The 26,526-nt window shown below is 41.0% G+C and overlaps 2 protein-coding genes across 2 annotated transcripts in view; both read right to left on the minus strand.

Moving 5' to 3' along the window:
- Positions 1-667: 667 nt before the first annotated feature.
- ctsh (cathepsin H) lies at positions 668-13,128 on the minus strand. The gene is made up of 12 exons (XM_061813910.1): positions 10,846-13,128; positions 6,927-6,958; positions 6,576-6,681; positions 6,430-6,500; positions 6,255-6,359; positions 5,785-5,871; positions 5,268-5,323; positions 4,676-4,757; positions 4,518-4,586; positions 2,306-2,412; positions 1,008-1,136; positions 668-912 (listed from the first exon to the last, which is right to left on the minus strand). The coding sequence occupies exons 1-12, from the start codon at positions 11,045-11,047 to the stop codon at positions 837-839; spliced, it is 1,122 nt and encodes a 373-aa protein (XP_061669894.1). The 5' UTR covers positions 11,048-13,128; the 3' UTR covers positions 668-836.
- Positions 13,129-13,466: 338 nt separating this feature from the next.
- Positions 13,467-26,526, minus strand: part of LOC133498079 (ras-specific guanine nucleotide-releasing factor 1-like) — a 33,619-nt gene continuing 20,559 nt past the window's right edge. Inside the window, exons 14-27 of the mRNA XM_061814494.1 lie at positions 25,356-25,604; positions 21,979-22,352; positions 21,252-21,368; positions 18,816-18,986; positions 18,203-18,309; positions 17,984-18,096; positions 17,548-17,608; positions 17,365-17,471; positions 16,106-16,190; positions 15,822-16,019; positions 15,103-15,182; positions 14,881-14,998; positions 14,709-14,777; positions 13,467-13,692 (exon numbers count right to left, since the gene is read on the minus strand). Of these exons, the coding sequence (XP_061670478.1) occupies positions 13,600-13,692; positions 14,709-14,777; positions 14,881-14,998; positions 15,103-15,182; positions 15,822-16,019; positions 16,106-16,190; positions 17,365-17,471; positions 17,548-17,608; positions 17,984-18,096; positions 18,203-18,309; positions 18,816-18,986; positions 21,252-21,368; positions 21,979-22,352; positions 25,356-25,604 (1,942 nt within the window). The 3' untranslated portion in view covers positions 13,467-13,599. The remainder of the gene's footprint in view (positions 13,693-14,708; positions 14,778-14,880; positions 14,999-15,102; positions 15,183-15,821; positions 16,020-16,105; positions 16,191-17,364; positions 17,472-17,547; positions 17,609-17,983; positions 18,097-18,202; positions 18,310-18,815; positions 18,987-21,251; positions 21,369-21,978; positions 22,353-25,355; positions 25,605-26,526) is intronic.

The following is a 26,526-nucleotide window of genomic DNA, read 5'->3' on the forward strand; positions in this document are numbered from 1 at the left end:
ATAGATAGATAGATAGATAGATAGATATAGATAGATAGATAGATAGATAGATAGATAGATAGATAAACTGAATATTGCTTTTTTTAATTGCAAATCCTCATTTGTGGAACATACAGAAGGCTGGAATTTCTGTCACAAGGCCCATGGTCTGAATTCAATAATAATAATAGTAAACTAAAATAAGAGTAATGCAATCCTTTCTTCACCATTCATACACACTCTTTGTTGTTTGAAGTGGCGATACATGAAATATACCTAAAGATTTAGTGGTACAGGTTAAAAAAGATGAATTATCTGCAATATTGTAAAATATTACAATTATGCAATAAAATGTAGATATATAAATTGATATAGATAATACATATCAAATCAAACAATGTTTGGTTTTAATGCATTCGACATTTGTTAATTAAAACATCTTCTGATTACCCAATTTATCAGTCTTGATTTAAATTAAAATATAGTACTTCCAATGCTGTCAATAGTATGTATAGATGCTAGTGAGTGAATAGTTTATCTTCAAGTATATGGTGACTTTTAATGGAACAAAAGAAATACTTTTGATTCAGGGAATCCAGGCATATAACAGTGTTTTGAGATTAACATATTCTGCCTAAATGATGTACATTCCCAAACAATTGGGTTTAGTCATGATGGCGGGCCTGCTATCAAAACCTGTGTTAAATGCATTTTTTTGTTGTTGTTGCACATAATCCATTGCAGCAGCAATGTGTAGCCAAGATCTTGTGACTGTTTGCTGGCCTTGGCAACATTATATCCATATTTCCTTCTTCTCTTGCGTTGTTTATGATCCAGGAATTCCTGCACGTTAGTTCTCAAAGCAAAGGAAGTGGATACGAAGCGCAGGCTGCCAGTCCACACATGTTCTTTCCTCGCTCAATCAGAAAATATCTGGGGGGGTTGGGGAGGGTGGGGGATAAAATGACATAACAGACAGACCTGTGATGACAAAATCAAATAATGGAGCTAAACTACGCAACGCTTACCCGTCCGTTCCCCAGGTGGCACCCCAGGAGTTCTTCACGATCCAATAAGGCGTTGCACCGTCATCGACGCCGTAGCCCACGGCCAGGACGGCGTGATTGACCGACTCAGCGGTGTTCTTACAAAGAGTGCTTGAAAGACAGTATGCTTCATATGACTTCACGGGACAATGATTACACTAATATTACAATTTGCCATGTGAAATGTTGGGCAGCGCTACAAACAGCACCACTGTAGCAAATGAGGCATGAGACATGTGACAAGAAGACTGTGTGATGGAAACTGTTGGTAAACTTATACATTCATCTTCATGGAAAACAAATTATGCAGTAATAATGAAGTTGGTGCAGGTAAAAGCCATTTGGGTGTCTCTTTAATTCCACAATCCTTTTCCGTAACTTTTTGTTTTTATGTGCATTAATACTATTTTTACATATTAGTCCATACTGTGACTGTGTCTCATATGGATGGACAGTTGTGACTATATCCATTTTAGAATATCCATCCATCCATTATCCAAACCACTTATCCTCACAAGGGTCACTGGAGAGCCGGAGCCAATCCCAGGTAGCTTCGGGGGAAAGGCGGACTACACCGTGAACTGGTCGCTAGTCAGTCGCAGGGCAAATATCGACACCATCACTGAGGGGCCATTAATCCCACACCGCCCACACCAAAGTCAGGCATGTGTACCACTGCAACATCAGTGACTTTCATTTTAGAATACATGGATGAAAATACTACTGAGTAGTATGGACAGGGGCAGCACGGTGGATCAGCTGGTAAAGCATTGGCCTCACAGTTCTGAGGTCCCGGGTTCAATTCCAGACCCACCTGTGTGGAGTTTGCATGATCTCCCCGTGCCTGCGTGGGGTTTCTCCAGGCACTCCGGTTTCCTCCAACATCCCAAAAACATGCAACATTAATTGGGCACTCTAAATTGCAACTAGGTGTGATTGTGAGGGTTTGGGTTTGTTACGATGTGCCCTGCGATTGGCTGGCAACCAGTTCAGGGTGTACACCGCCTCCTGTCTGCAGACTGCTGGGATAGACTCCAGCGCTCCCCGTGACCCTTGTGAGGATAAGCGGCAAAGAAAATGGATGGATGAAACATTTGATACCCTCCCAACCTTATATAATCTAGTAAAAGAGCTGCATGTCTCAGTATGATTCTGCGCAGTTCTCCAACACTTCAAACTACATTCACATCATATTGTTAAATTAAAATCTCTGAGCCCGTTGGGTCAAAATCTTGTATTGTTAAAATATTGTATAGCTCCATCTAAATGAGCAGTCTAACCTGGTATAAACGCCGCTTTTATAGTGCATGAAGTCGTCAGTCACCTCGAAGGCAAACGTCACAGGGTTGAGCCGGGCCACGGCGTCCACCATGGCCTGTTCATCATACTGCAGACAGACAAAAAGCAGAACCTCGACTGACAAGTTCAATTCGTACCTACCGAGTTCGTGGCCTATATTAGTCAGATATGAAATCAGTTTTTCTTTTTGAAATGAATTTAAACACCATTCATGAGTTCCAGCCTGTAAAAAAGTGGAAGTTAGCGACTTTTGGCTTTTGCCATCTGGAAAAAACACTAACAGAAAGAAAGGGTAATTACTGGCTCTATGGTTGTATCGTGTGCCTTTAAGGGGCGTGGCCTTGTTAGTGACGCGCGAACACGGTTCCCAACTTGGCGACTGCCTTGCTAAATCTGGCCACTTTCCGTTGGTGACTTTTTTTTGGTTTTCCGTGAAACCCTCGGCTCATGCAAACACATAGATGAAAAAAATCAAAATATTAAAAGAAGAATCAGCTATCAATCGCTACTTATCCACAATCTGCCGTTCATGTTGAGAGACTGCTCAAAGTGGGGTGTGGGTTATGCAATGTTATATTTCGTAATTAATGTGCTGAGAAAACGGTCTGATCAACAATTGCAAATGTTAAAGTGGAAAAGTAGAATATAAATAAATATATCAACAATTTAGTGGGTACAGAAAGTATTCTTATCCCTTTAAATGTTTCACTCTTTGTTCCAATTGAGGGTGGAGTCCGCCTTTTGCCTGAAGTTTGCTGGGATAGGCTCCAGCACTGCCCTTGTGAGGATAAGTGGCTTGGATAATGGATGGATTTTTTTTTTTCATTGGGTTAGAGCACTGGTTTGGTAAACCAGGGGTTGTGGGTTCGTATCCCACTGGGGCCTCCACTCCCTGAGAAGGGTTGCGTCAGGAAGGGCATCCGGCGTAAAAATTGTGCCAAACATATATGTGCGTTCATCTGAGATGATATGCTGTGGCGACCCCGTAAGGGACAAGCCGAAAGAAACTTACTTTTTACACAGAGCAATCAAACTGACGGGAAAAAAAAATTGCACCTTTATTAAAAAGAAAAAAACTTAAATATTACACACCCAAATGTAATGTAAAGAAGCGCCCTTTTGTGCAAATACAGCCGGGGGTGTTTTAAGAAATGATGCATCATCTTTTTCATACCTGGATTTGCAGATTATCTGCCATTCCTTTTTGCAGAGCCTGTCCAGTTCCGCCAGGTTGAATGGTGAACTTTGGTGGACAGCTATTTTCGGGTCCCTTCACAGATGCTCAATTAGGTTTAAGTCAGGGCTCAGGGCCACTCTGCCATAAAGCCTCGACTGGTGGAAGCCTGCAGTGATTGTTGACTTTCTAGAACTTTCTCTGCATCTCTTGAGCTCAGCCACAGTGATCTTCAGGTTCTTCTTTACCTCTCTCACCAAGGCTCTTATAAGTTTGGCTGGACCGCCAGTCTAGGAAGAGCTTCGGTCATCCCAAACGTCTTCCACTTAAGGACTATAACGTCCACTGTGCTCTTGACAACCTTAAGTGCAAAATAATTTTTCTGTACCTTCGACTAGATCTGGGCCTTGCCATCATTCTGTCTGGTGAGCTCTTCAGGTAGTTCCTTTTGAGCTCATGATTCTCACTGTTGCTAACATGCACCGTGAGCTGCAAGGTCTTCTAAAGACAGCTGTGTGGCCTTCCTATTCAAGTCCAATCAGTATCATCAAAAACAGATGTAAAACCATCTCATTAATGATCAGAAGAAATGGACAGCACACAAAGTAAATATACGGTATGTCACAGCAAAGGGTCTGAATATTTATGGCTATGTGATATTTCACTTTTTCTTTTTCTCATAAATATGGGGGGCTGTGAATTAACTTAAAAGACGTTAGCAAATGGATCCAACATAACTAAGAGTGATCAATTTAAGGGGGTCAGAATACTTTCTGTACCTACTGTATATCAATCATGCCTGAAGTTAGCCTAGCTCATTTCAACTTTTTCTTCTTTGTATTTTCCTGCAGTTTGGATGCCCTGCGGCACTTTGCTTCCTTTCACAGGTCAGTCTTGGTATTATGACTGACGTCTGCTTTAGAAAGGACATGCGTCACACAAGTCGTATTAAGATATCCAAAATCCGCGCGTGTCAATTTCGCTTCGGCTGTAAGTTGGGAGCTTGTTGGAAAACTCACACTCGTAATGTTGACGACATCACGGACGAAAACGGCGGCAAGCGCGGGCTGGAAGTGGCAGACGTCATCCTGATGTATACAAGAAAAATAAATAACATTCAGAATTCAGAAAAGTTCTGCATCAGAAAATAGAGTGAAATAATACATGCCAATCATACATAGCCTTTATAGGGATAGTCCTCTTCTGTCATGAGACCCTTGCTGTACTTGATGTACTCAAACGCCTGACTTGGAAGCCCACTGAAACAAGTGTAATAAACACACCAGTATAAGGACCATCCATCCGTCCGTCCATCATCCATCCATCCATCCATCCATCCATCCATCCATCCATCCATCCATCCATCCATCCATCCATCCATCCATCCATCCATCCATCCATCCATTTTCTTTACCGCTTACTGAGGGTGGCGGGAGTGCATGAGCCTATCCCAGCTGTCAACGGGCAAGAGGCGGGGTACACCCTGAACTGGTTGCCAGCCGATCGCAGGGCACATCGAGACAAACAGCCGCACCCACAATCACACTTAGGGGCAATTTAGAGTGTCCAATTAATGTTGCATCTTTTTGGGATGTTGGAGGAAGCCGGAGTGGCACAGGCACGGGGAGAACATGCAAACTCTACACAGGCGGGGTCGGGATCGAACCCAGGTCCTCAGAACTGTGAGCCCAACGCTTTACCAGCACCATGCCGCCAGTATAAGGACCATTACAATTAATTTAGAATCAAAGATGAAAGAGAATTTGTACCCCATGCAGCCTTGATTGTTGAAGCCCCGTGCACAGTCGATCAGCTGCTGTTCCGACTGAAACAACAACACACCCCGGAGTTCATCTCTGTGTCAAACCTCTGACAAGATGTCACATCCCCGAGACAAACCAGAGAAACGCAATCATGAATTTGAAATCAAAGTCCGTGACAGACCAATGCTACAGAAAGAAGAAAAGGAGCTAAAGTCTTGAATGTTACATGAAGTCCCTTGGTATGCAGAACAAGGCATTTTGCGTGTGTGTGTGTGTGGGGGGGGGTGCTTAGGGGTATATTTATTTTGTATTTTGCTCGCAATTCCCCCCCACACTCTATACTCATGTATAAGTTCCAATAGTTACGTATAAGGAACAAAAGATGCAAGACTTTAAATAGTTGTGTTATAATCCAAACATTGTTGAAAGGGTTGAAAAAAAGACAACACATCGGAATCTTCCAAACTGATGAATAATGTAACGATGAAGGGAAGTATTTATTGAACAAAAGAAAAGGTTTTACCAGAGAAATGAGCTTTCCGGTGGCAATGGCGTTCACCGACTCCAAACATCCCGTTGCAGAGAAGGTCCAACAGCTACCACAGTGACCCTCAACAAGGAACGAAAATGAATTAGTTATCACCAGGTCCTCATCAAATGATATTTATTTATTATTTTTTATAGAGCTTTTCCTGTCATTTTTTTCCATTTTCTTTCGAAGAAGCCTGAAGGTTTTGTGATCACACTGACTGCCATTTGGAAAACCGTAGTGTGTTGCCGCCATCGCCATTGGCTCCATTTTGTGCTTTCGTGTTAGCGCCAAATTGATATTTGCATGATTTTGATCTTGGTTTCATGAACCATTCCATATTTTCCCACTTGTTTGTGATTCTTTAGTTGTTAGAAATAAAAATGGACTTGAACTTAGTTTATTTATTTTGTTCTGAAGCTGCTGATTACTGCTCCAGACGATTCACTTCTATTTTGTGGTACCTGATTCTTCACCGGTGTCACAAAGTCACCCTTGGTCCTCCAGTCCACAGATTTGGGATAAGGGCCAGTCCTGCTGACATGATTCCCCTTCGCGGCCGAGCAGTTCTGCAACACGTCACAATCCCTCGTAATGTTCTTTGGCTTCAAATCCTTCTGAGTAATAAGAGGAGCAAACCTGAGGCTCCTGCAAGAGGAAGAATTTCTTAAACTCTTCAAATGTCATGTCTGAGAACTGGTTCAGGCCCACTGGAATGCAAAGAAGAAGTGCAAATGTCTGGCTTTGAATAACTTGATCAAAGCCGTTGGTTTTCTTGACCCTACTCGTGAAGGAGCGAGTCTCGGCATTGCGGCCATCGATTTTCTTCTTGTTCTCAGAGAAGATGCGGAGGCGGCGGATGTACTCTTCGGCGTCATACGTTTTGTTGTGCTGCACGAATTAAAAGGGACACACAATGGCTAGAAAGATAAGACCAAGTCTCAATTCTGTACATGTTGTCGTATTTACAGTATTGTGCAAAAAGGTCACCACTAGAAAAGTGAATAACAGGACAGATGCTGTTACTGTGCCTGTTACTTTCACGTTACAGTAAACGAATATGGTAATTGTCCAAAATAAGAATCTTATTGTGACAATGAGACTTTTTGCACAGTACACATGGCGTGTATACGTACGTGTGACATCCACTGTTTGAAGTGATACTCCTCTGACGGAACAAGGAAGGAGGGTGTCAGTTAATTCTACTTGATACTCCCAATTTACCACAAAACATGGACATATACCATAATTTCCAGCCCATAAGCCGTGAATTTTTCCACACGCTTTCAACCCTGCGGGTGATGCGGTGATGTGGCTAATTTATGCATTTTTTTCTAAAAGCCGCAACTCGAGAGGAAAAGTTAAGAGTGAGACCGGTGGAATATATGTTCCGAGGAAGCGACTTTTACCGGTATGTTTTTTTTTTTTTTTTTTTTTTCACCGGCCCTGTTAGCGCTGCGCTAGCATTAGTGCTGTGCTAGGGTGTTGCTGCTATGTTACTGCCGTGTCGCCATGATTTTTACCAGTATGTTTTTTTTTAACCGGTCCTGTTAGCACCGCACAAGCGTTAGAGCCGCACTAGCGTGTTACTGCTGTGTTACTACCGCGTCTCAGTGATTTAGGCATGGCTTTTTTTAACCGGCCCTGTTAGTGCTGTGCTGCTGTGTTGCTACAGGTGTTGCTGCCGCTGTTTTTTTTTATGTTTTTTTTTTTTTTTTTTTACCAGCTCTGTTCGTGCTACCGTGATGTTGCTCTGTTAAGCTAAGCTAAGGTATTAAAACTTTGAAAACTCTTTCTGAGTACCGTCTTTCGTTGTAAATATCTTGTGTTTCAATGTGGGCACTTGCGGCTTTTACATAGCTGCGGTGTATGTATGTACCAAATGGTATTTCCTTTACAAATGTGCTGGGTGAGGCTTATAACCAGGTGCGCAGTGTAGGCCGGGAATTACGGTACTCTATGTACTGCCATCTTCACTATACTGTATTATAGCTACTTTTAACAGAAGTCTATGTACTGCAAAGTTCCAATTTAGAAATTTTTCCACAATTGTGACTCTGCTCCTTTTTAGGGCCAGGAAATCATATTTGGTCATTTTTAATTTGAAATGGATCTCACAGACCTCAGGGTACGCCGCGAGACCGATGTGACTTCTCCTTTGGCCAGTCAAAGGGAAAGGTACTGTTGTGATTAAGTTTTAATTAATACATAATGTGATATGATTATAGCATTTCAATGTAAATAACAATACAGGAATATATTAGTTTGGGACATAAAATTACACATTCCTCATTGATAATAGCTACATTTTATTATAAAATTTATTTTTTTAAATGTGAATGAACTAAAATCTTTCAAAAAGAGACAAAAGTGTCTTTTTTTTTTCCAAGTGTAGTACTATACCACAAGGAGGATTTCTGGTGTGTCGTGGACAGCTAGTGAAAAATACATTATGCATGAATCAAAAATATTGAATGTATATCAAGTACCTTTTTCAGTACAGCGGTGTGTAGGTCTTGTTTTTTTTTTTTGCACTTTTATACAGTTGTTATTCATCTTAGCTTGTACTCAGCGCAGAGGGATGAACAAGTGCAATATCTCATTACATTACATTATCACATTCTGTTCCAGAAGAATGTAGTGCAATCATTTTCAATCGTGATTTAAATTTAAAGGGTTAAAAATGCCAAGTTCTACAAGTGTCCTATCTTGAAGAGTAAAATGCAGAATTTTATATACAATTCAAAGAATTAAATTGGACAACTTACCTTCCAGTAAGGTTAATGGTTGTAAATATGAAAAAGCAACCAGGCTGGTGATGAACGACATTACCAGCATGAGCGTCATAATCTCCCTCAAAGCATCCGGGCGGCTTTGTGAGCGTCACATGACCAAGGCTTCGTTACAAATTCTCCATCCTCTGAACAGATCCTCCCCTTTGACCTCCCCCTGACTCTAGTGCGAGAAACACAAAACACTTTCGCCCCCTGAGAAAGAAGAAATTTATTAAAAAGAGGTAATCGGGAGAGAATACACATTTTTGTTTACCCACAAAAAAAAAAAAAAGCAAATATTGACTCAAGCTGTTGGCACACAATTGGTCGTCATAGCGCTGCGTATTGCAAATATCTCGTGTGCCTTTTTTGGAGGGCGACTGTGCTGCTGGATATAGATGTGGAACATGTGAAAAAGTGGTACATGCGTGCCACTTAAGCTTCAGGCGCTCGACTATACAAAGCCTGTAAAAATACATGTAGAAATATCCCAAGAATAAACACAATTTTAATACTTTATAGGTCCCGGTAAAATATGGCAATAATCAGGATGTGTTACACTTAGAAGTATTATACACAGAGGAGTTATTACATTATGCTGTACACAAGTACATAAGCTTCATTGGCAAAATAGTACAACAAAATATTTGACACACACATGTGGCACGTACATATAGAAATATATCAATTTGAATCATTAAGGCTTTGAAATATGATACACTGGCCAAAGAGGGTCATTTGCTGGGAGGCGCTGCGAATTAAACTTGCTACATACACTGAGTTCCGTCCAAAGTGGGGAAAAAGTAAAAGCCAAAGTGTGCTTTTCCACAGATAAAACCAATTCTACCGTTCGGCAGCTACATGAAACATCCCAACGTTGCATTTGGTAAGGAACCAAGAACATTGTACGGACCGTATTACCTCACGTAGTGGCTCTGAGTGTTAGGGTAAGGCATTCATTACTGGCCAGGACTTTGGCTAATACAAATATATTACAGTATATATTGCCACGATTCAATGAAAAGCGTTTCCGGAGCTAACGACGTTGCTCATGCTAATGTGTGTGTCCAACAAAATTCAGTGCAGCCCTGCTTACCTAGTGTTTTATCCCCTTGCCCCTACAATGAAATGAATGACCCTTGCGTGAATCCACCGCTGGTAAATTTATCCACACCATACTGAACAAAAAAATATTGGCTAAGAAGTACATGCTTTTCTTTGGTACAGTATATACAGGACTCGAAAAATGGATAAGTCATATTTTCTTAATGTTAAAATATAAGTATGTACCGGTAGTTATTTGTGAATTTTCAAACTCACAGTTAAAAAAAAAAAAAGAAACACAAATTAAGCATGTAATTATTTCTTGATTGAGATGTCAATTTTTAGTTGGAAAACTTTGTTTTTGTGTAAAGTTACACTTGTTTCATTTTTGGCTTCTCAGAAAATGCACTTCGTAATGATGGATGCTCTATTCTCATAATAGAGGTACGATATTACACTGTATATTGTCGTAGTATATCTCTCTGTCCACGTGAAAGCACATTACATGGCTAATCAATAACCTGTAGAATTGTTTATAAACACTGGAGTTATTGCACGACAAGAAATTGTGACGCAGAAGGCGATAGACATCTTTTCTTTCTTTTGCTAAGAAGCTCAAAATATATTTCAAATGACACAAGTCCCCAAAAATTTCAAACATTTGGATTTGTATGTGGATGAATGGCCAAACATAGAAAAATCAGCATTTTGGGAAAATATCTAAACCTGATGTTTACATACACTTTATTGAAAAAAAAAAAAATCCCCCTCACTGTCTAACACTAAACCAGACTTAATCTTTCCTGTTTTAGGTCAATTAGAATAACCACACTTATTTTTATTAGCTATATGCCAAAATAACAAGGGAAAGATTGTTTTGGGGACATTTTTTTTATTACTCTCTTCAAAGTCAGAGGTTTACCTCCAGTGAAATTATAATGTCTTTAAATAATTTTGGAAAATCAAGATAATAATTTCATGTCTTTGGAAGTTTACTGACAACGTTAATTAGAGACATAACTTGTGGATGTACTGTGTTTGAAGAAAAACTTGAAATAGACTGCTTCTTTGTGTAACACAATGGGAACTCACAAAGAAATTAGTTCACATATCATTAAGAATATTGTGGACAAGCACAAGACTGGCTCATCCTTGGGTGGAATTTCCAGATGCCTGAAGGTGCCACATTCATCTGTCCACACAATTATGTGTAAGTATAAACATATAAATCTCAAACCATCATCACGTTCTGGATGGAGATGGGTTATGCTTTGCTCCAAAGTGTACCCCAAAAGAAGAGAAAAGGAGCTTGTGAGGGTGTTGGCTGAAAGTGGTAAGAGTATGTCATGATCCACGATGAAACAAGTACTTAACAGAAATAAGATGAAAAGCCGATTCATTACTCTAAAAACAAACAAAATAAAAGGATTACAGTTCATACATGGACACTGAGAAAAGATTCTAATTTTGGGAAGGATGTCCTGTGGTCTGACAAAACTAAAATTCAGCTATAATCAAAATAGTTATGTTTGAAGCAAAAAGTGGGAAGCTCGCAAGCCTGAGGATATCATCCCAAACGGGGAAAATGAAGGTGGCAGCATTATCTTGTGGGGTTGTTTTCCCCCAAGAAAGGACTGGTGCATTTTGCAAAATAGATTGTCAAGAGCAAGGCAAAAGGGGTAGGATCCAAATGCAGGACTCCAGGGCAAGGACGTGGTTTAAGGGAGGTTTAATACCAGGCTGAGGTCAACGCAGAGGTAAGCAGTCCAAAAAGGAGCAAAATTGCAAGGCAAGGCAAGGTACAAAAACGATGAGACCAAGGTCAGATTACATCATGGCAAAATCATTGTACAAGAACAAAAACAAGAGTAGACTTGACTATGGGACACGTGGTAACGAGGAACATACGCTCATGAGAATCCGGTGTACTCACGCAAAATTCACACAATGAACTCGCAATCTTAGAGAAGACAAACCAAACTTAAATACATTTGAAATAATTAACAAACGAGGTGAGGATGAGGAGCCTGCTGCCAGGAGGCGACGCGTGCCGGGCAGTGGCGTGACATAAATGGCATCATGAGGAAAGAATGTGGAAATACTGAAGCGACATCTCAAGACACCAGCCAGAAAGTTCAAATTTGAGCGTAAAAGGGTCTTCCAAATGGATGATGACCTGACGTCTAACGCCAAACATTTTACAAAGTGGCTTCGGGACAACAAAGTCAATGTGTTGGGGCTGCCCTCACGAATCCCTGATCTCACTCCCATTGAAAATTTACTGGGAGACCTGAAAAGCAATATGAGAGAAAGGAACTAGAAACCTCCTAAAACTTCAGTTTTACCAGTTCTGTCAGGAGATATGGGTTAAAATTCTTCCCGACTTTAGTGAGAAGGATGTGGAAGCCATACAGTTTCATGGCAATGGGAACAAAGAAATTATTTTCGTAATCCTAATCAACCCAAAACAGCAACTGTGTAGTCTAATTTCATGTCCGAAACTGAAGGAAAAAACTTGGAAAAATAAAATAAAATAGTCTATGTAAGCACTAGATCTGGTTTCAACCGTATGTTCATTTAAACGTTTTACTGCACAGGCCACTGTAGATGTCAACAGATGCCAGTGTGTTATGGTAAAGATACATATTGTATTCTCACAATGGCGGTACCAAATGCCATAGCATCTAGTATCTGGGTCATACCCACTTTTTTCTGGGAATGGAAAAGGGCAACTCTAATTGGAGGTGCAGCAATCATGTATTCAAGCAAACTATTACTGTGTGATGGCGTCTACCAAAATGGAGACCACTATCTGAGGGAATACGGTCACTCCATTTTTGACATGCAGTCCATTTTCAGTCATTTCTTTTGTCAATATGATAAAAGGCTCATGCAATAATCGATACTGCGCTGGAATCGATCATTGATTTGATGATCACTTCAGGACGCCTCGTTAAAAAGGCAGCTGTACTTTTAAGGCAAAACTTTTATTCGGGGACGTAAAGGCGACTGACCAGGTTTTGGATTTACACTGCACGGTTCAAATGACAAAAAGTCCGATTTCTTTGTTCTCTCGTGTCGCAGAAACGCGGAGAAAAAGGTTATCTTCAGATTGGAATCAGGCCTATTCTAAATGTGGATCAAATCTGGTACGATTGGATGTCAGTACAGGGTAGTTGCATAAATTGTGTATCCGGTACCCAAATGCAACTGCCACATTATTCAAATGCATTGATCGTTGACATATACACACCCGCATCTGTTCAAACAACCACAAAAACATTAAAAACACTTGTTGGAAATCTAAACTACAGTAAATGCATAGACAGTTAAATAAAATCTTAAATACAGTATGCTACATTAGAGGAGATTAATTAAGCAAAACAGGTGTCAGTGGAGAAATGAGGAGATTATTTTAAATCAATGGGAAGAAGAGGCTCGGGCCAATAAAATGCTATGTCATGTTTACTTTTCTTATTATTAATGGAAGATTGCTTACTTCCATGTTGTCACTGCGAGTGTTGACGGTCGTAGGGTTATTTGAGTAAAATTTGGGCACATGCAGTTTTTTAAAAAATAACTCTATCACTGTAAATATAGCCACCTGAAATGTACAACAAGGAACTAAAACGTACAAAATAAAACTCAATAAATAAAATAAAACTAAATAAAATTAGATGTACTGTAGGCATTAAATCGGAATTGTACACTTGGACCTATCAGGCCAAGATATTTGAATTAATCACATTATTATACTCTTTCATCTGTTCAAATAATATTCAAAGTGGAAATAAATCCATAAATAAGATATAGATTATGTCAACTCTAGGAATAAAATCTCACGCGTGTCCACTTAGCCTCTATATTTGATATTGAGGAGAAAATACTAGGAGAGCACAGCCTATGTTGTCTAATACAAATGATTGCATATGTACAATATAACAGAAAATAATGATCCTGTACACTTCATATGAAAGTTGAACAAGCCTCTTCAAGATGACGTTTTGGGTTCGATTCTCAAGGACGCTTTGTACAGACTCTCCTCGTCCAGCACGGAGCTGTTGTCTAGCAAGTACCTTGCCACCTGTGACACCAACAACAAAATGTGGAATTATGTCTGTTAAACTGAGTACAAGAAGAACACCAACTGCACACCATACGTGATGCATCTTGAGGTACTATATGATGATATTAATATTTTGATGGCAGGACAAACGTACCGTTAGCTATACAGTAATAAGGCATTTTACAGTACAGCATTTTTATGATTTACTTTTGATAATTTTAATATTTACTTCTATTATTACTACAACTACTACTACAATATATATATATATATATATATATATATAAATTTTTAATTATTATTATTAGGTGGCATGATGGCTCAGCTGGAAAGAGTTGGCCTCACGGCTCTGAGGACCCGCACCCGCCTGTGTGGAGTTTGCATGTTGTCCCCGTGCCTGCGTGGGTTTTCTCTGGGCACTCTGGTTTCCTCCCACATCCCAAAAACATGCAACATTAATTGGAAACACTAAATTGCCCCTAGGTGCGTTTGTGAGTGCGGCTGTTTGTCTCTATGTGCCCTGTGATTGGGTGGCAACCAGTTCAGGGTGTACCCCGCCTCCTGCACGTTGATAGCTGGGATGAGCTCCAGGACTCCTCGCGACCCTCGTGTGGATAGGCGGCTAAGAAAATTGATGGATGGAATATTATTATTATTATTACTATATTCTGTGACCCTCGTGAGGATAAGTGGCTCAGTAAATGGATGGATGGAATAATAATAATAATAGCTATAGTAAAATACTACTAGTACTACTGTACTACTAATAATAGCGATAATAATTTTTATATTTTCAAACGATTTTTTAAAATTAGGCATTCCTGACACTGGAGATATTTTTACCACATTTAATTTTTATTTTACCCTGAATATACCATATATCTATGCCTATCCACCTATCTTCAATGTTGTTTGACTTTCATCCGTTTTTGTCAACCTAGCCCTGATACCGACTGACCTTGTCATACAAAGTGAAAGTGCATTCAATCTATTGTCAATGTGCTCCAGAGGGGAATCCCCCCCAATAGATTCACCTTTGGTTGATAATCAATCTTGTAGGCCGTCTGCTGGAACTGGCGAATTTCTCGGATGATGTGCGATATCTGAGGACAAACGGGAGATGATGATTAAATTAGGTTTGCCGTCATTCTTCGAGCACAAAGTAGATGGAAAACAACAAGATAATTCCATGAAGATGTCCTCTACCATTCTCATCTTTGAAAAGTTGACCAAGTTGTCCTCTGTATAGTTGGGTGTCCCTTCCTCAATGAACGCGAGGTCGGTCAAGTACATGCCCAGGTAGGGAACGCAAGGCGGGTCGCAGCTGAGGACACATGCAAGCACACGCAGTCGTGGCAAATAGTGATAAGTATGGAGTAGTCATTTGCAAAAAACAAATAAATTGTGGGCACAGTGAGAGTGACTCACTTCTTGAGCGCCTCCCTCAGGTTTTTGAAACGACCCTCTGATGACACCAACTTCTGCAACTTGTCAATCACCGTCTTAGTCTTGGGGGAAAAAAAAAATCGAAAACAGTTCTTGTGACCCAAAATACATAGAACTCGATTTAAAACAAGAAAGTCGTCCCTTTAAAAGCCCACCATGCATTTAACTGTGAGATAACAAAAGTAGGGCCTATTTCTCTTAAAAAATGTTGGATTATTACATTTTTAGCCACCAACAAGGGACAGCACAATACACATGGAAATGGTTGGCACGTCTGCCTCACAGGATTCGAATCCCAGCTGTGGTTCCCTTGTGTTGGACTTGCATCACTTTTTCTTTGTGCTTTGGTAGGTTTCCTTTCTGGACGCCTCCCACTTTCTAAAAACATGCTTATTGTGTTCATTTAAGATGCCCACAAATGTGACTGTGAATGTGTTTGTTAGAAAATAATGGATTACATGATTTTTAAAAAGTCAGTGAATTGAATTAATAAATGCCAACCTGTGAATAGGTTCACCTTAGTCATCTAATTATTATGCAAATGAGATAAAACAGCAAAAGTGGTCGGAGTGCCTTCAATTTACCAATTACAAGTGATGGACTTTCAAATGTGACTGGCCTACGATTTTTTATCACTATGAACCCAATCTGTCCCATTGATTTCTGAGTGAATCATTGCCAACTGAGCTTTGCGCCCTAACCTGCTTGGACACCTTGAGCCAAGTCCTCTTGAGGCGGAAGATGGCACTGCGGTTGAGCGAAGACGTGATCTCTAGCACGGCGTTGTAATTGTGCAGGCAGCGGCAAATGTCCGCCGCCGCCACCCACTTCTCAATGGCGGCCACCCGCATGTTGACGTCGTCCCATTGCAGGATCTCCGTGGCGATCCTGTCGCTGATCTGATTCAAATCAAGCATAGGGTGTGTGATCCCTCTTTTGAGCAACAAAGTTATTCTGCCCGTTATTGCTCTTTGTGTGGACGCACCTCATTGAAGTGCTTTGTCGTCTTCATGATGTACGGAGTTCTCTCATTCTTGTCGTTCTTCATCCAGCCTTGGCCAAAAAACTCCCTGGGTAAACAAGTACCGTATTTTCTGCACTATAAAGCGCACCTTCAATGCATGGAATATACTAAAACTTTTTTTCATATATAAGGTGCACCACATTACAAGGCACACAGAATAGACACTACAGTAGAGGCTGGGGTTACATTATGCATCCATTAGATGGAGCTGCACTAAAGGCTCAATATTGATCCATATATATGGCGCACCAGATTATAAGCGCACCATTGGCTTTTGAGAAAATGAAAGGCTTTTAGGTGTGCCTTTTGGTGCGGAATGTAAGTAAGTACAACTCAAAAACAACTGGTATTTCACTTCGGGAAAACACAAACAACAACTAACAATAACATGTAATATCAATAAAGGTATTTTATAAAATGGCATGCTGGGATTCCATGTCAACTACCTCAGTGCAAAAACAGGAGTTTAAGCTACACTTCCCAGCATCCCGAGTGGAATTTTGTAAAATTGTTAAAAGTAGCATTTATTGATATTGTAGTTTTTTTCCCCATAGCCATAGCAGTTAAATGCCTTTTACATACTTGAGCATTTATCATCATTTTGTTTGTCCTGTGAGTCAATTTGGTAGTCCCATTCTATTGAGTGCCCGCTTGTTTAGTTTTCATTGTTTGTTAGGGATTGGAACAGGTTTTCATTAACTCTGATGACTCACCAGTATCAGATTGTTATAAAAATCATTATAAAGATTGGCCTATGATTTATTGTTCGCACTTTATATCACATTCACTCATTGGACGTGCACATACTGAGACAATGTGTCTCGATACATCTGTCCACGTAGTCCAAAAAAGGACCCTTTTACATAGGGTTTTTTAAATTCCTGATACAAACGCCAATGTTTAACAATCGATGTCTTTACACAATAGAAATCCATTTCAGGCCGCATTTTATGGCTGTGTGTGTGTGTTGCAAATATCGCACATGCCAGAAATCTTCACTGGGCCCATGAAAGCCTTTAATTGGGTGCAACATGCATTCATTCATTTATCCAACTTCTGTCATATGAAAATAAAAGCACACACACAAATTTAAACTTAATTTGCATAAAATGACCAAAAACAACTATTAAAATATTCCAAATTGTATAGATTTGTTTTATCATCGCATCATATTTTTGTCAGGACCAACATAGACCACGAGTGTATTTTATAGCACTCACTCATACGGGATGACTTTGAAGACCAGATGATCGAGCAGAGTGAGCTGCTCGGCGATCTCCAGGGCAGAGTGGCTCTCAAACGGCTCATTCCTGCACTCCTCCATGGCCTAATGCGCAAGTACGAACATTACAACATAACAATGGCAAAGACACAAGCCACGGTGGCTCTTTCTTTCCTCTTACCGCGTGAATGATTTCTTCCAGGGTGACCTGGTTATCTCCAGGATCCTCCTGTGCTAGAGTCCTGCATACAAAGTGAGAAAAGTGCTTGAAACATGTCTGTGTTTTGATAAATGGCATGAACCTGCATCACCACTCCCACCCCCATAAAGCATCAGTGGTTATAGAGTCCTTGATTTATGATGTTAATATATGATGGTACATACAGTGGCAACATAACCCAAATTTGCACCTCAAAAATTTGTTTCAAAAATACTTAACACTTCAATATAATGTAAATCAAACAAATGAGGAGGAAAACTCAGCTTTTTTTGCCACGTAACGGCAAATTTTTATGCTGTTGTTTATTCTGCACCCTTCACAACCCCGAAACTCATGTCTGAGTGCTCATTGTCTGCTCATTCAGTGTGTAATCAAGTCTTTAAAGACAGAAACCCACCTAATAATGTTAGCAGCAGCCTTTCTTTCCTGTGTCAGGAGCTCTGGGTCATGCATCACCTCCTCGAGAAAGCCAATTACTCTCATTTTCAACTCAGAGTTCAGCTCAAAATCCTGCAGATCCACAACAAGTGTCATTTCAGAGTATATTTTTTTTGAAGGCGGAAATTGTGTGTGTGTGTGTGTGTGTGCGTGTGTGTGTGTGCGTGTGTGTGTGTACCTGGGAGTGTTTGGAAACCCAGTGCCGCAGCACATTTAGGACTCGGTTTGTGGCTGCTCTTCTGATGACAAACTCTTTGTCTCCATTCCGCTGGTCCGTAGGGAAACCTGCCAGTATGTTGAAAATACAGGGGTATCTCAAAAACTTACAATATTGTGGAAAGCTGAATTTGTTCAGTAGGTCATATCAAAAAATGAAATACAAATATTACATAGATTCGCGCAACACAAAGTGAAATATTTCACAACTACTGGTAGATGATTCATAATTTCGATGATTATAGTTTACAGCTAATGAAAACTCCAAATTCCCAAAAATTTAAGTATAACATGAGAAACAATCAAAATGAGTGTTAATAGTGAATTTAGGTAGGAAAAGGAAGGAAATCGGTGGAATCGAACATCACTCCTGGAAACTACAACCAATAACAAACACAACGTTAAAACAATAACTCTCGTGACATTTTTATTTTGCAAAGAGAGGATCTTTGACTACTGGATCTCGTTTGTTTGTAAATGTGGTTCTGATGCATTCTCCCACAGAAACAATGTTAAGAGAAGAAAACCTCCATCAGACCATGCATCACATATTGCATTTCTGTAGATTATTTGACCTGTGCTGGCGAGCGACATGCGGCGGTACTTCTCCTTGGTGGGCGTGCCCTCGTTGGCACCGGCTGTGGCGATGGCGAAGGCCGAGGCCGCCGAGAGGGCACTACGGTTATTGTCCAGCTCCCGACAAGATGAAACCACCATGCTGTTGTTGAAGGAGAACAGCGTAAACTCTGTGGGCGAAGAAGAAGTATTTTATTTTAAAAACTGGAAGTAAAGGTGTTTCATTCAAGTTACAGAGGAAGGCGGAGTACTAGATGGAGAGATTTAAACCCTTCACCTCAAAAATGCAAATCAATCATAAAATCTTTAGTAACTGCAGTCAATGTATAAGTAAATAAATATATTTTAACATTTTAATTCATATAACTACTGTTAACGATTGTTTTTCTCAAAGCCCTGCGACTGGCAGGCAACCAGCCCATGGTGTACCCCATAGCTTTCCCAAGTTAGTTTGGATAGCTTTAAGCTCACCTCTTGAGCATAATGAGAACAAGCACTACCACCACTATTGTGTCAATTTCAGAGACTAACTTGATACAAAGCAGTTGATAAATAACAGTCTTGCCCAATGGAGGGCAGCCTTGAGCGGCGGCCAACCGAGCTGTGTGAGTGTCCTGCAGCTTGTCTCAGTGAATGAGATGACTTTGTAAAAGCAGTGTTTGGCTGCGTGCCTCCCCCTCATACTTCCTCCCTGCCTTCCTCCATCGAACCGGGGGCGGTAATAGAAGAACACGCACATGGTTGCTAAGGTACAAGGTTTCCTTCCGCCCACAATCGCACATACTGGCTTCCCTTGTATCCAACACTGTGGGAGGAGAACACACTGGGGATTAATTGTGCCTGACTGCCAATGGGGTGGATGCTCCATCTCCACGTGGTAGCAGCAGGTCTGAGATGCTGTGGGTGTTTCTCTCTCTCTCTCTCTCTCTCTCTCTCTCTCTCTCTCTCTCTCTCTCTCTCTCTCTCTCCCAACAAGCCCTTGTTTGGTTTTTGAGGAACTTGATATTTTCCACATTAAAAAGTTGCTGCATGTGCACTGTTCCTGCAATTTTTTAATGCGCTCCTTAAACAGCTCACTCAGACTCTGCAGTGCTACTGCACGTTTCTGTATCAGTGATTACCAAACACAATAGCGTGTTCAGAGAGATCATCAGTTGAGCTGAAGGAAATGTTACTTGATTGGTCAGAAAATTATTTTGTATCCACGACATTTAATGTATCTTTGGACTCCTATATAGGCCAGTGACGTATAATGCAAAGCAAAACAATTAAGTACCGTAATTTCCAGCCTACAAGCCGTGATTTTTTTTCACACATTTTCAATCCTGCGGTTTATGTGGTGATCTGGCTAATTTGTGCATTTTTTCTAACAGCCACAAGGAGGCATTCAAGTGGAAAAAGTAAGAATGAGACTGTGGAATTTATGTGCCGAGGAAATGACTTTTATTGCCCTGTTAGCGCTGCGCTAGTGTTAGTGCTGTGCTAGCATGTTGCTGCTGTGTTACTGGTGTGTCTCAGTGATATGTACCGGTAAGTTTTATATGAACTGGCCCCGTTAGCGCTACCGTTAAACTCTTTCTGTGTATCTTCTTTCTTTGTAAATATCTGGTGTTTCAATGTGGGTTTCAATGTGGGCACTTGCAGCTTTTACACAGCTGCGGCGTATGTATGTACCAAATGGTATTTCCTCTACAAATGGACTCAGTGAGGCTTGTAACCAGGTGCGTTCTGTAGGCCGGGAGTTACGGTACTCTTCCACGAGATGGCGGATAGACAAATTCATGTATTCATTTATGTCCGCGACATTCAGACAACAGAATAATAGCTTTGGGCTCAACAAGACAGGCCCAAATTGAAGCAATATGATCATTAGTACATATATATACTTCCTCTGAAATTTTTGCTTAGTGGTGTGCCATGAGATTGTTTTTTTTTTTTTTTCATGTAAAATATGTGCTTCGGCTCAATAAACAGTTCTATATTGATTAGAGCTGAGCAAGTACATTAAAAAATGACATAGATCGTGGATTCCTAGTTGCAAAAATGTGACATGTTAGCTTAAGAAGCTTTTTTTTTTTTTTTTTTTTTTTTTTCAAAAAATACATTATATGTGTCCTCACTTGTAACACGGTATTTGGATTAATGTTGCATTTCCGAAATAAATATTAACAAGATTAATTCATCAATTGCAGCAATCGTAGAAGGTCGCCACATTAGGCGATATCACCTTCTGAAGTAGACCGAAATTAGCATCAAAACTACTCTCGTGTTGCAAAAGTCACGTGACCAAAGCCAGAAAATCTGTAGGGGACGTATGCAGCAACAACTAGCATAAACTATGGATTTCTAACATGATGATTTCAACCGAAACCTGCAAGAATTTTGTCCAACCCATCATTTCATCAACTTGAGACTTGTGTTACTGCGACACATACCACAGTTTTTCGACTTGACATTCTTGGGCGTTGACGGCGACTTGGGAGGCGACATCTCTGCTTCCGTCTCATCATTCTGGGATGGCTCTTCGTCACATTCCTCTCTCACTGACAGATCTGGATAGCGACAAAAGGAAAGATCTGTGCTCAGATGAAACTCTCTGAAAGGAAATTTGTATTTGCTGAAATGATGCCTTCCATACATCCATCCATTTTCTGAGCGTGAAAAGCTTGGGTTGAAAAAGCTTTGGGGGTTGGGCGGCACCATCGATATTCCCCTTGAGTGCAACACCAGCGACAACTACTATCACCACAAATACTACGTCTAACAATACATTGGTTTGCCACAGAGCTTTTCTGGAAGCAATGAAACAATTTACAACTAAAATAAACTTTCTATTCATGGGCTCCTTGTCAAGGTCTAATTTGTGAAAATATCACATCAATAAATCTTAACCAAGCCTGCTTTATATTGCTCAGCCTTTTATTTCTGAATCTGTTCTGTGCATGGGCAGATCAATTCTATAGAGCTCGTGCACCTACGTCACCGAAGTCACGTGACGTATCAGGTTTTCAAAATAACTATACGTTAAAAAGATGGATTGCTTGATGAATTTGTTTTGAAGTGGCTCTTGGATCCTTAAAATTTTCTGTATTTAGCCTCCAGAGGAAAATGTTTGGACACCCTTGATGTAACATAAATGCAAAACATCAGTTGCGTTCTAACCTTGCTTGTTAAGGACCGGTTCATCAGCCTTGCTCTCGGCTCTGGCTTCTCCCTCATCCGGAATCTTGGTGGGCATGGTGCTGGACACAAAGAGTTTGTTGATGTCCAGGGCGGCCTTCCCGAAGGGGGACATGGCGGTGTGCATGCTCGCGTAGCCATTGGGGGAGCAGCTGAGTGCGGCCAGGTCCAGCGCTTTGCCCCCAGTGATGATGGGAATGTTGAGTGAGAGCTTCCGGCGGCGGTTGGGCGACGACGTTTTGGTGATGGCGAGTGGCGGAGGGGAGGAGAATTTGCGACTGGCACGTGGCGATGTGGGCGGCTCGCCATACAGGAGTTTGTTATTCTGGCTGCTGGCGAAGAAAAGCTCCAAAGCACTGCAGGGAGGGAGATTTCATTACAATATGCATATCGTCTCAAATATTCAAATTTAGATTGCAAGGGAATGCCTTCTACAAGACATTTGTTTGTAGTATTTTTTCACCTTTATGAGGTTTGAGAGGTTTAAAATCTCTGTTTTAGTTCATCCCAGAATGTTTTTCCACAGGATTGAGGTCAACTTTGTCCACAATAAAGTCAAAGCCAAATCCAACTGCCTTTATGGGCCTGCCTTTGTGCATTGCCAGCTTGTCCAGACAAGGTTTTTTTCATTGTGTTAAGTTATCGAAATGGGTATTGCATGTAACTGACTGTAACAAAAAAAATGCATTTTTCATTTTTACTTTAGCACTGAAGTCAATTTCAATCTGTACTTTTTTTCACCTAAGTACTTCTACTAGAACTGTATTGTATACTAATACACTAAATACAGTGTGAGATTACTTTTACCCCCTCTTTTGAACACGTTGCCTGTAGAGTTAATTAAAGTTGTAATGAAGGTTGGAGATTTAGGAAAAGATGGAAATACACTTCAAGAGTCTGCATTTCCTGAAGGACACATGGAAAACATCCACCCATTCGCAATACCGCTTATCCTAGTTAGGGTCGTGGGGCGCTCGAGCCTATCCCAGCTGACTTCGGGCAAATGGCGGACTACAGCCTGAACTGGTGGTTGTGAGTCAGTCACAGGGCACATATAGGCAGGAACAACCATTTGCATGCACATTCCCACCGTCACTGAGTGGGAACTGAACTAACGCTGCCCACACCAAAGTCAGGCAAGTGTACTACTATAGCGTGCACTTATGGAAATGAGCATATGAGAATATCATAAATAAATACAATTACATTTAAAACACCATTGAAAATTTATGTTTATAATGCTTTAGAGATTATACACAGATAATATACTTGATGTTGGTGTGTGTGTGTGTGGTGTGTGTGTGTGTTCCGTACGCAGGGGAGCACATTTGGGAAATCCAGCCTCTTTTTTTTTTTTTTAATGGAACCGATATTGTTTGAGACAGCATCTTCCTTGCACTAAGAGCCACCCCCTCTGAAGACCTATAAATAGCCTGTCAAGTGACAGCACTGGAAGGCACGGGTGCTGCCAACAGCAACCAGCCCGGGGGAGGCCCACAGACATTTGGAAGCGAGCGAAGGAGGAGAGAGGGGGGGGGGGGGGTCAAGGTGGGTGAGGTAGGCTGGAGTCGGTGACATAGCGGGTATGCATGTGGATTCCTCCACAGTGAAGTCTGCGGATGTGTGGGGATGCTACCGCCACTCCTACAATGTGTGCCGTGTCCACTCGCCTCATTTGTTAAGAAAGTGAAAGAGGTATTTTGATCAATAAGGAGGATAAAACAGGAAGAGAATGGATGGAGTATGCGGATAAAAAAGGGGGAAAGGGGTGATGGGAGTACAAAACACCAACCATCAACATTTAACACTGCTGCAGATGAGAGGAGGGGGCAAGGGAGGCCCGCAGGGATGGAGGAAGAGGATGAGGAGAGGGTGGGGTCCTGCAGCAAAGGAAAAGGTTGTCATAGTGACAGTATAGCAGAGAGAGAGGGATGGTCATACTTGTGGAAAGAGGAATGAAAAGCAAGAGAGAGAGGAGGTTGGAAGAAGGTGGGTGGGCGTCAGCGGAGCGTGACGCCCTCTACACCTGGACGTTCACAGGATGGACAGTGCAAGGTAAAAATTTGGGTTGAGATGAATTCACTGCAGTAGAAAATTTTGTATGAAGTTTTAAAATATGACAACACCGCAGTCCTGGTTAGAACTTCCACCTCCCAGTTCTGGGGTTGAAATCTCAGCTCTTCCTCTGTGAAGTCTGGGTGTTCTCACCATGTTTGCATGGTTTTCTCTGGGTACTCTAGTTTCCCACATTCCAAAAATATTCAGGTTCATTTAATTGAAGACTAAGTTGTCCATGGGTGTGAAGCACTGTATGAGTTGGAGTTTTGAGTGGTTGGCAACACCGCCACACTCCCAAAGTATGCTGGGATAGGCTGTAGCCGAATGAAGATAAGCACTGTAAAAATTGGATCGATGGATGGATCCTTTTTTCTGGAGCATCTGCAGCATTAATACTCTTTTACAACAGTGGAACTTCTTTGGCTTGCCACAAACCGAGCGACGTCGCCAGACTGAACTGTCGCACAGTGTGCAGAGTATGGGAAGTCATTTTCATGAGTGACCGGCCGTCAGACACGAGTGTTGCTATGATTTAAAATTTGGAACGGCTAATCAAAAATGACACCTCATATCACATTAGCTTGCCCAACAAAAATATACCTTTCTGGGTCCAAACTATGTTCTGCGGGCTGCCAGCACAGTACAGTATATTTGTGTTTTGCAATAATATTCAACCATATTTATAATTTCATTTGTACCTGTGGATGGAAAAGCGTGGAGCGTCTTCGTTGTGGAAATACACGAGTGCAGTTACTGAATGGAACCAGCAGCCTCTCAAATATCCACACTTCCACCTATACTTTCACCTGTTTCCTTTCATTGTACAGTATTGTTATAATAAAGACAAATAAGGTCATTATGTGTCTCCTTGACAATCGTTCCATGTTGCTCTAATAATAATAGAGTACAATATATGGTGCAGGTCAAACAATTTTCCAATAAGAACACCTAGTGTAGCAGTTTTTCCATTGCAGTGAATTAATTCTAGTGTATGTGTGAGGGTCAATTGCCTGGTGCACGTATCTATTTTTGGAGGGTGGGGGGGAGTGCAGTTTATTTGATTTTCGCTTAGGTGGCACAAATTAGATTTCAATCAAAAAGCTGGTTGAACAACAACTCAGCAGTTCCGACCATTATTCTGTGTGATGTCGGCAAAACTTGCGAGACTTCAGTTCAGCTCAGTTTATAATGCATATTACTGCCTCTTTGAGCACTGGACCGGAAGATCATCACTCGCTGATGATGACAAAGCCATTGATAAATGTTTAAAGAATCAAATGAAACACAAACACAATCTTCACCGTGCAGGTATGGCGCTGATGGGCTTCTTATAGATGGTGATGAGCTTGTCCAGCACGACGTCTCCACTGGTGAAAACGCGGTAAGAGTGCAGGAATGTGTTCAGGAAGTCGATGGAAAGAAAGCGCAGGTCGGTCAGCCTCTCCAGCAAGCGCTCGACGCTGGCGTAGCGGATCTGCAGCACCTTGCAGGAGTTCATCATCTTGCTGAAGCGGATGTCGACATCGTCGCAGTACAAGCTGGTGTCGGACCTATAAGGAGAGTTCAGAATGAGGCTGACTTCCAGGGACGATGTTTGGAGTCACCGAGACGAACATAAAGGGCTGACTCATAAGATGGTTTGCAGTTATGATGAGAACCCGTGACTCTCAGTTTTTTTGTGAGCGCTCAGGTGTATTTTCGATTGGCTCTTACATTGGAGACGTTGAAACGGTGTTCATCAGTGATTCAAAAATATTGAATGGCAGCAAAACTAGTAGGCAGACAATCGGGCACTCATGAAAACTAGTTGCTGATCCCTGCACACGGGGTGACAGTTCAGTTGTGTCGCTCAGTGTGCGGCGGACATAGAGTAAGGAAAACAATATAGAGTCACAAGGAAAGTCATTGGAGCAAGATTGTTATCCCTGATATACGTATATTATTTTTGTGATACTGTGGCTTCAACTACTGGAGACAAATACTTTGTGTGATTTAACATATTAACATAAGATGACACAGATTCTAATGATTATTTTTACCATTTTATTTTCTGTCTACCATATGACATTTTTGTGATACTAGTACTATGTGTGACTAGTACGACTAGTGAAGTGCCGGATGTAGCACTGAATCGTTTCACTAATAGAAGTAGTCGCACACAGTTATGAACGACTGTGCATTTTTGCCTCACTTGTACAATTGTGTTGACTTACTAGTCGACCAAGGTTGCCTAATTAGTGTAAAAAAAGGTCATACGATAGTGGTAGGCAGTAATGTAGTGGACAATATGTTACGAGTAAAACAAAGTTATACTACTAGTGTGGCCTGGACATACTACTGCTGTGCTGATTTGAGAGAAAAAATGGACCGAACTGGCTAACAAGCATATTGAACAAATAACCCAACTGCTTTTGATGGAGTTAAAGTTAAAGAGTGTTTCCCATCACACTTTATTTCTAAAAAAATATATAT

The sequence above is a fragment of the Syngnathoides biaculeatus genome, chromosome 3 (genome assembly GCF_019802595.1).
Source record: "Syngnathoides biaculeatus isolate LvHL_M chromosome 3, ASM1980259v1, whole genome shotgun sequence".
NCBI classification, from domain to species: Eukaryota; Metazoa; Chordata; class Actinopteri; order Syngnathiformes; family Syngnathidae; genus Syngnathoides; species Syngnathoides biaculeatus.

Excerpts from the sequence above, each read along its gene's own strand:
- ctsh (XM_061813910.1), bottom strand. The coding sequence starts at position 11,047 with ATGAACTGTAATCCTTTTATTTTGTTTGTTTTTAGAGTAATGAATCGG. Across the intron at positions 4,758-5,267 it reads AACAATCAAGGCTGCATGGG|TGGGCTTCCAAGTCAGGCGT; the intron begins GTACAAATTCTC and ends CACTTGTTTCAG. Across the intron at positions 2,413-4,517 it reads ATGTCGTCAACATTACGAGT|TATGATGAACAGGCCATGGT; the intron begins GTGAGTTTTCCA and ends GTCTGTCTGCAG.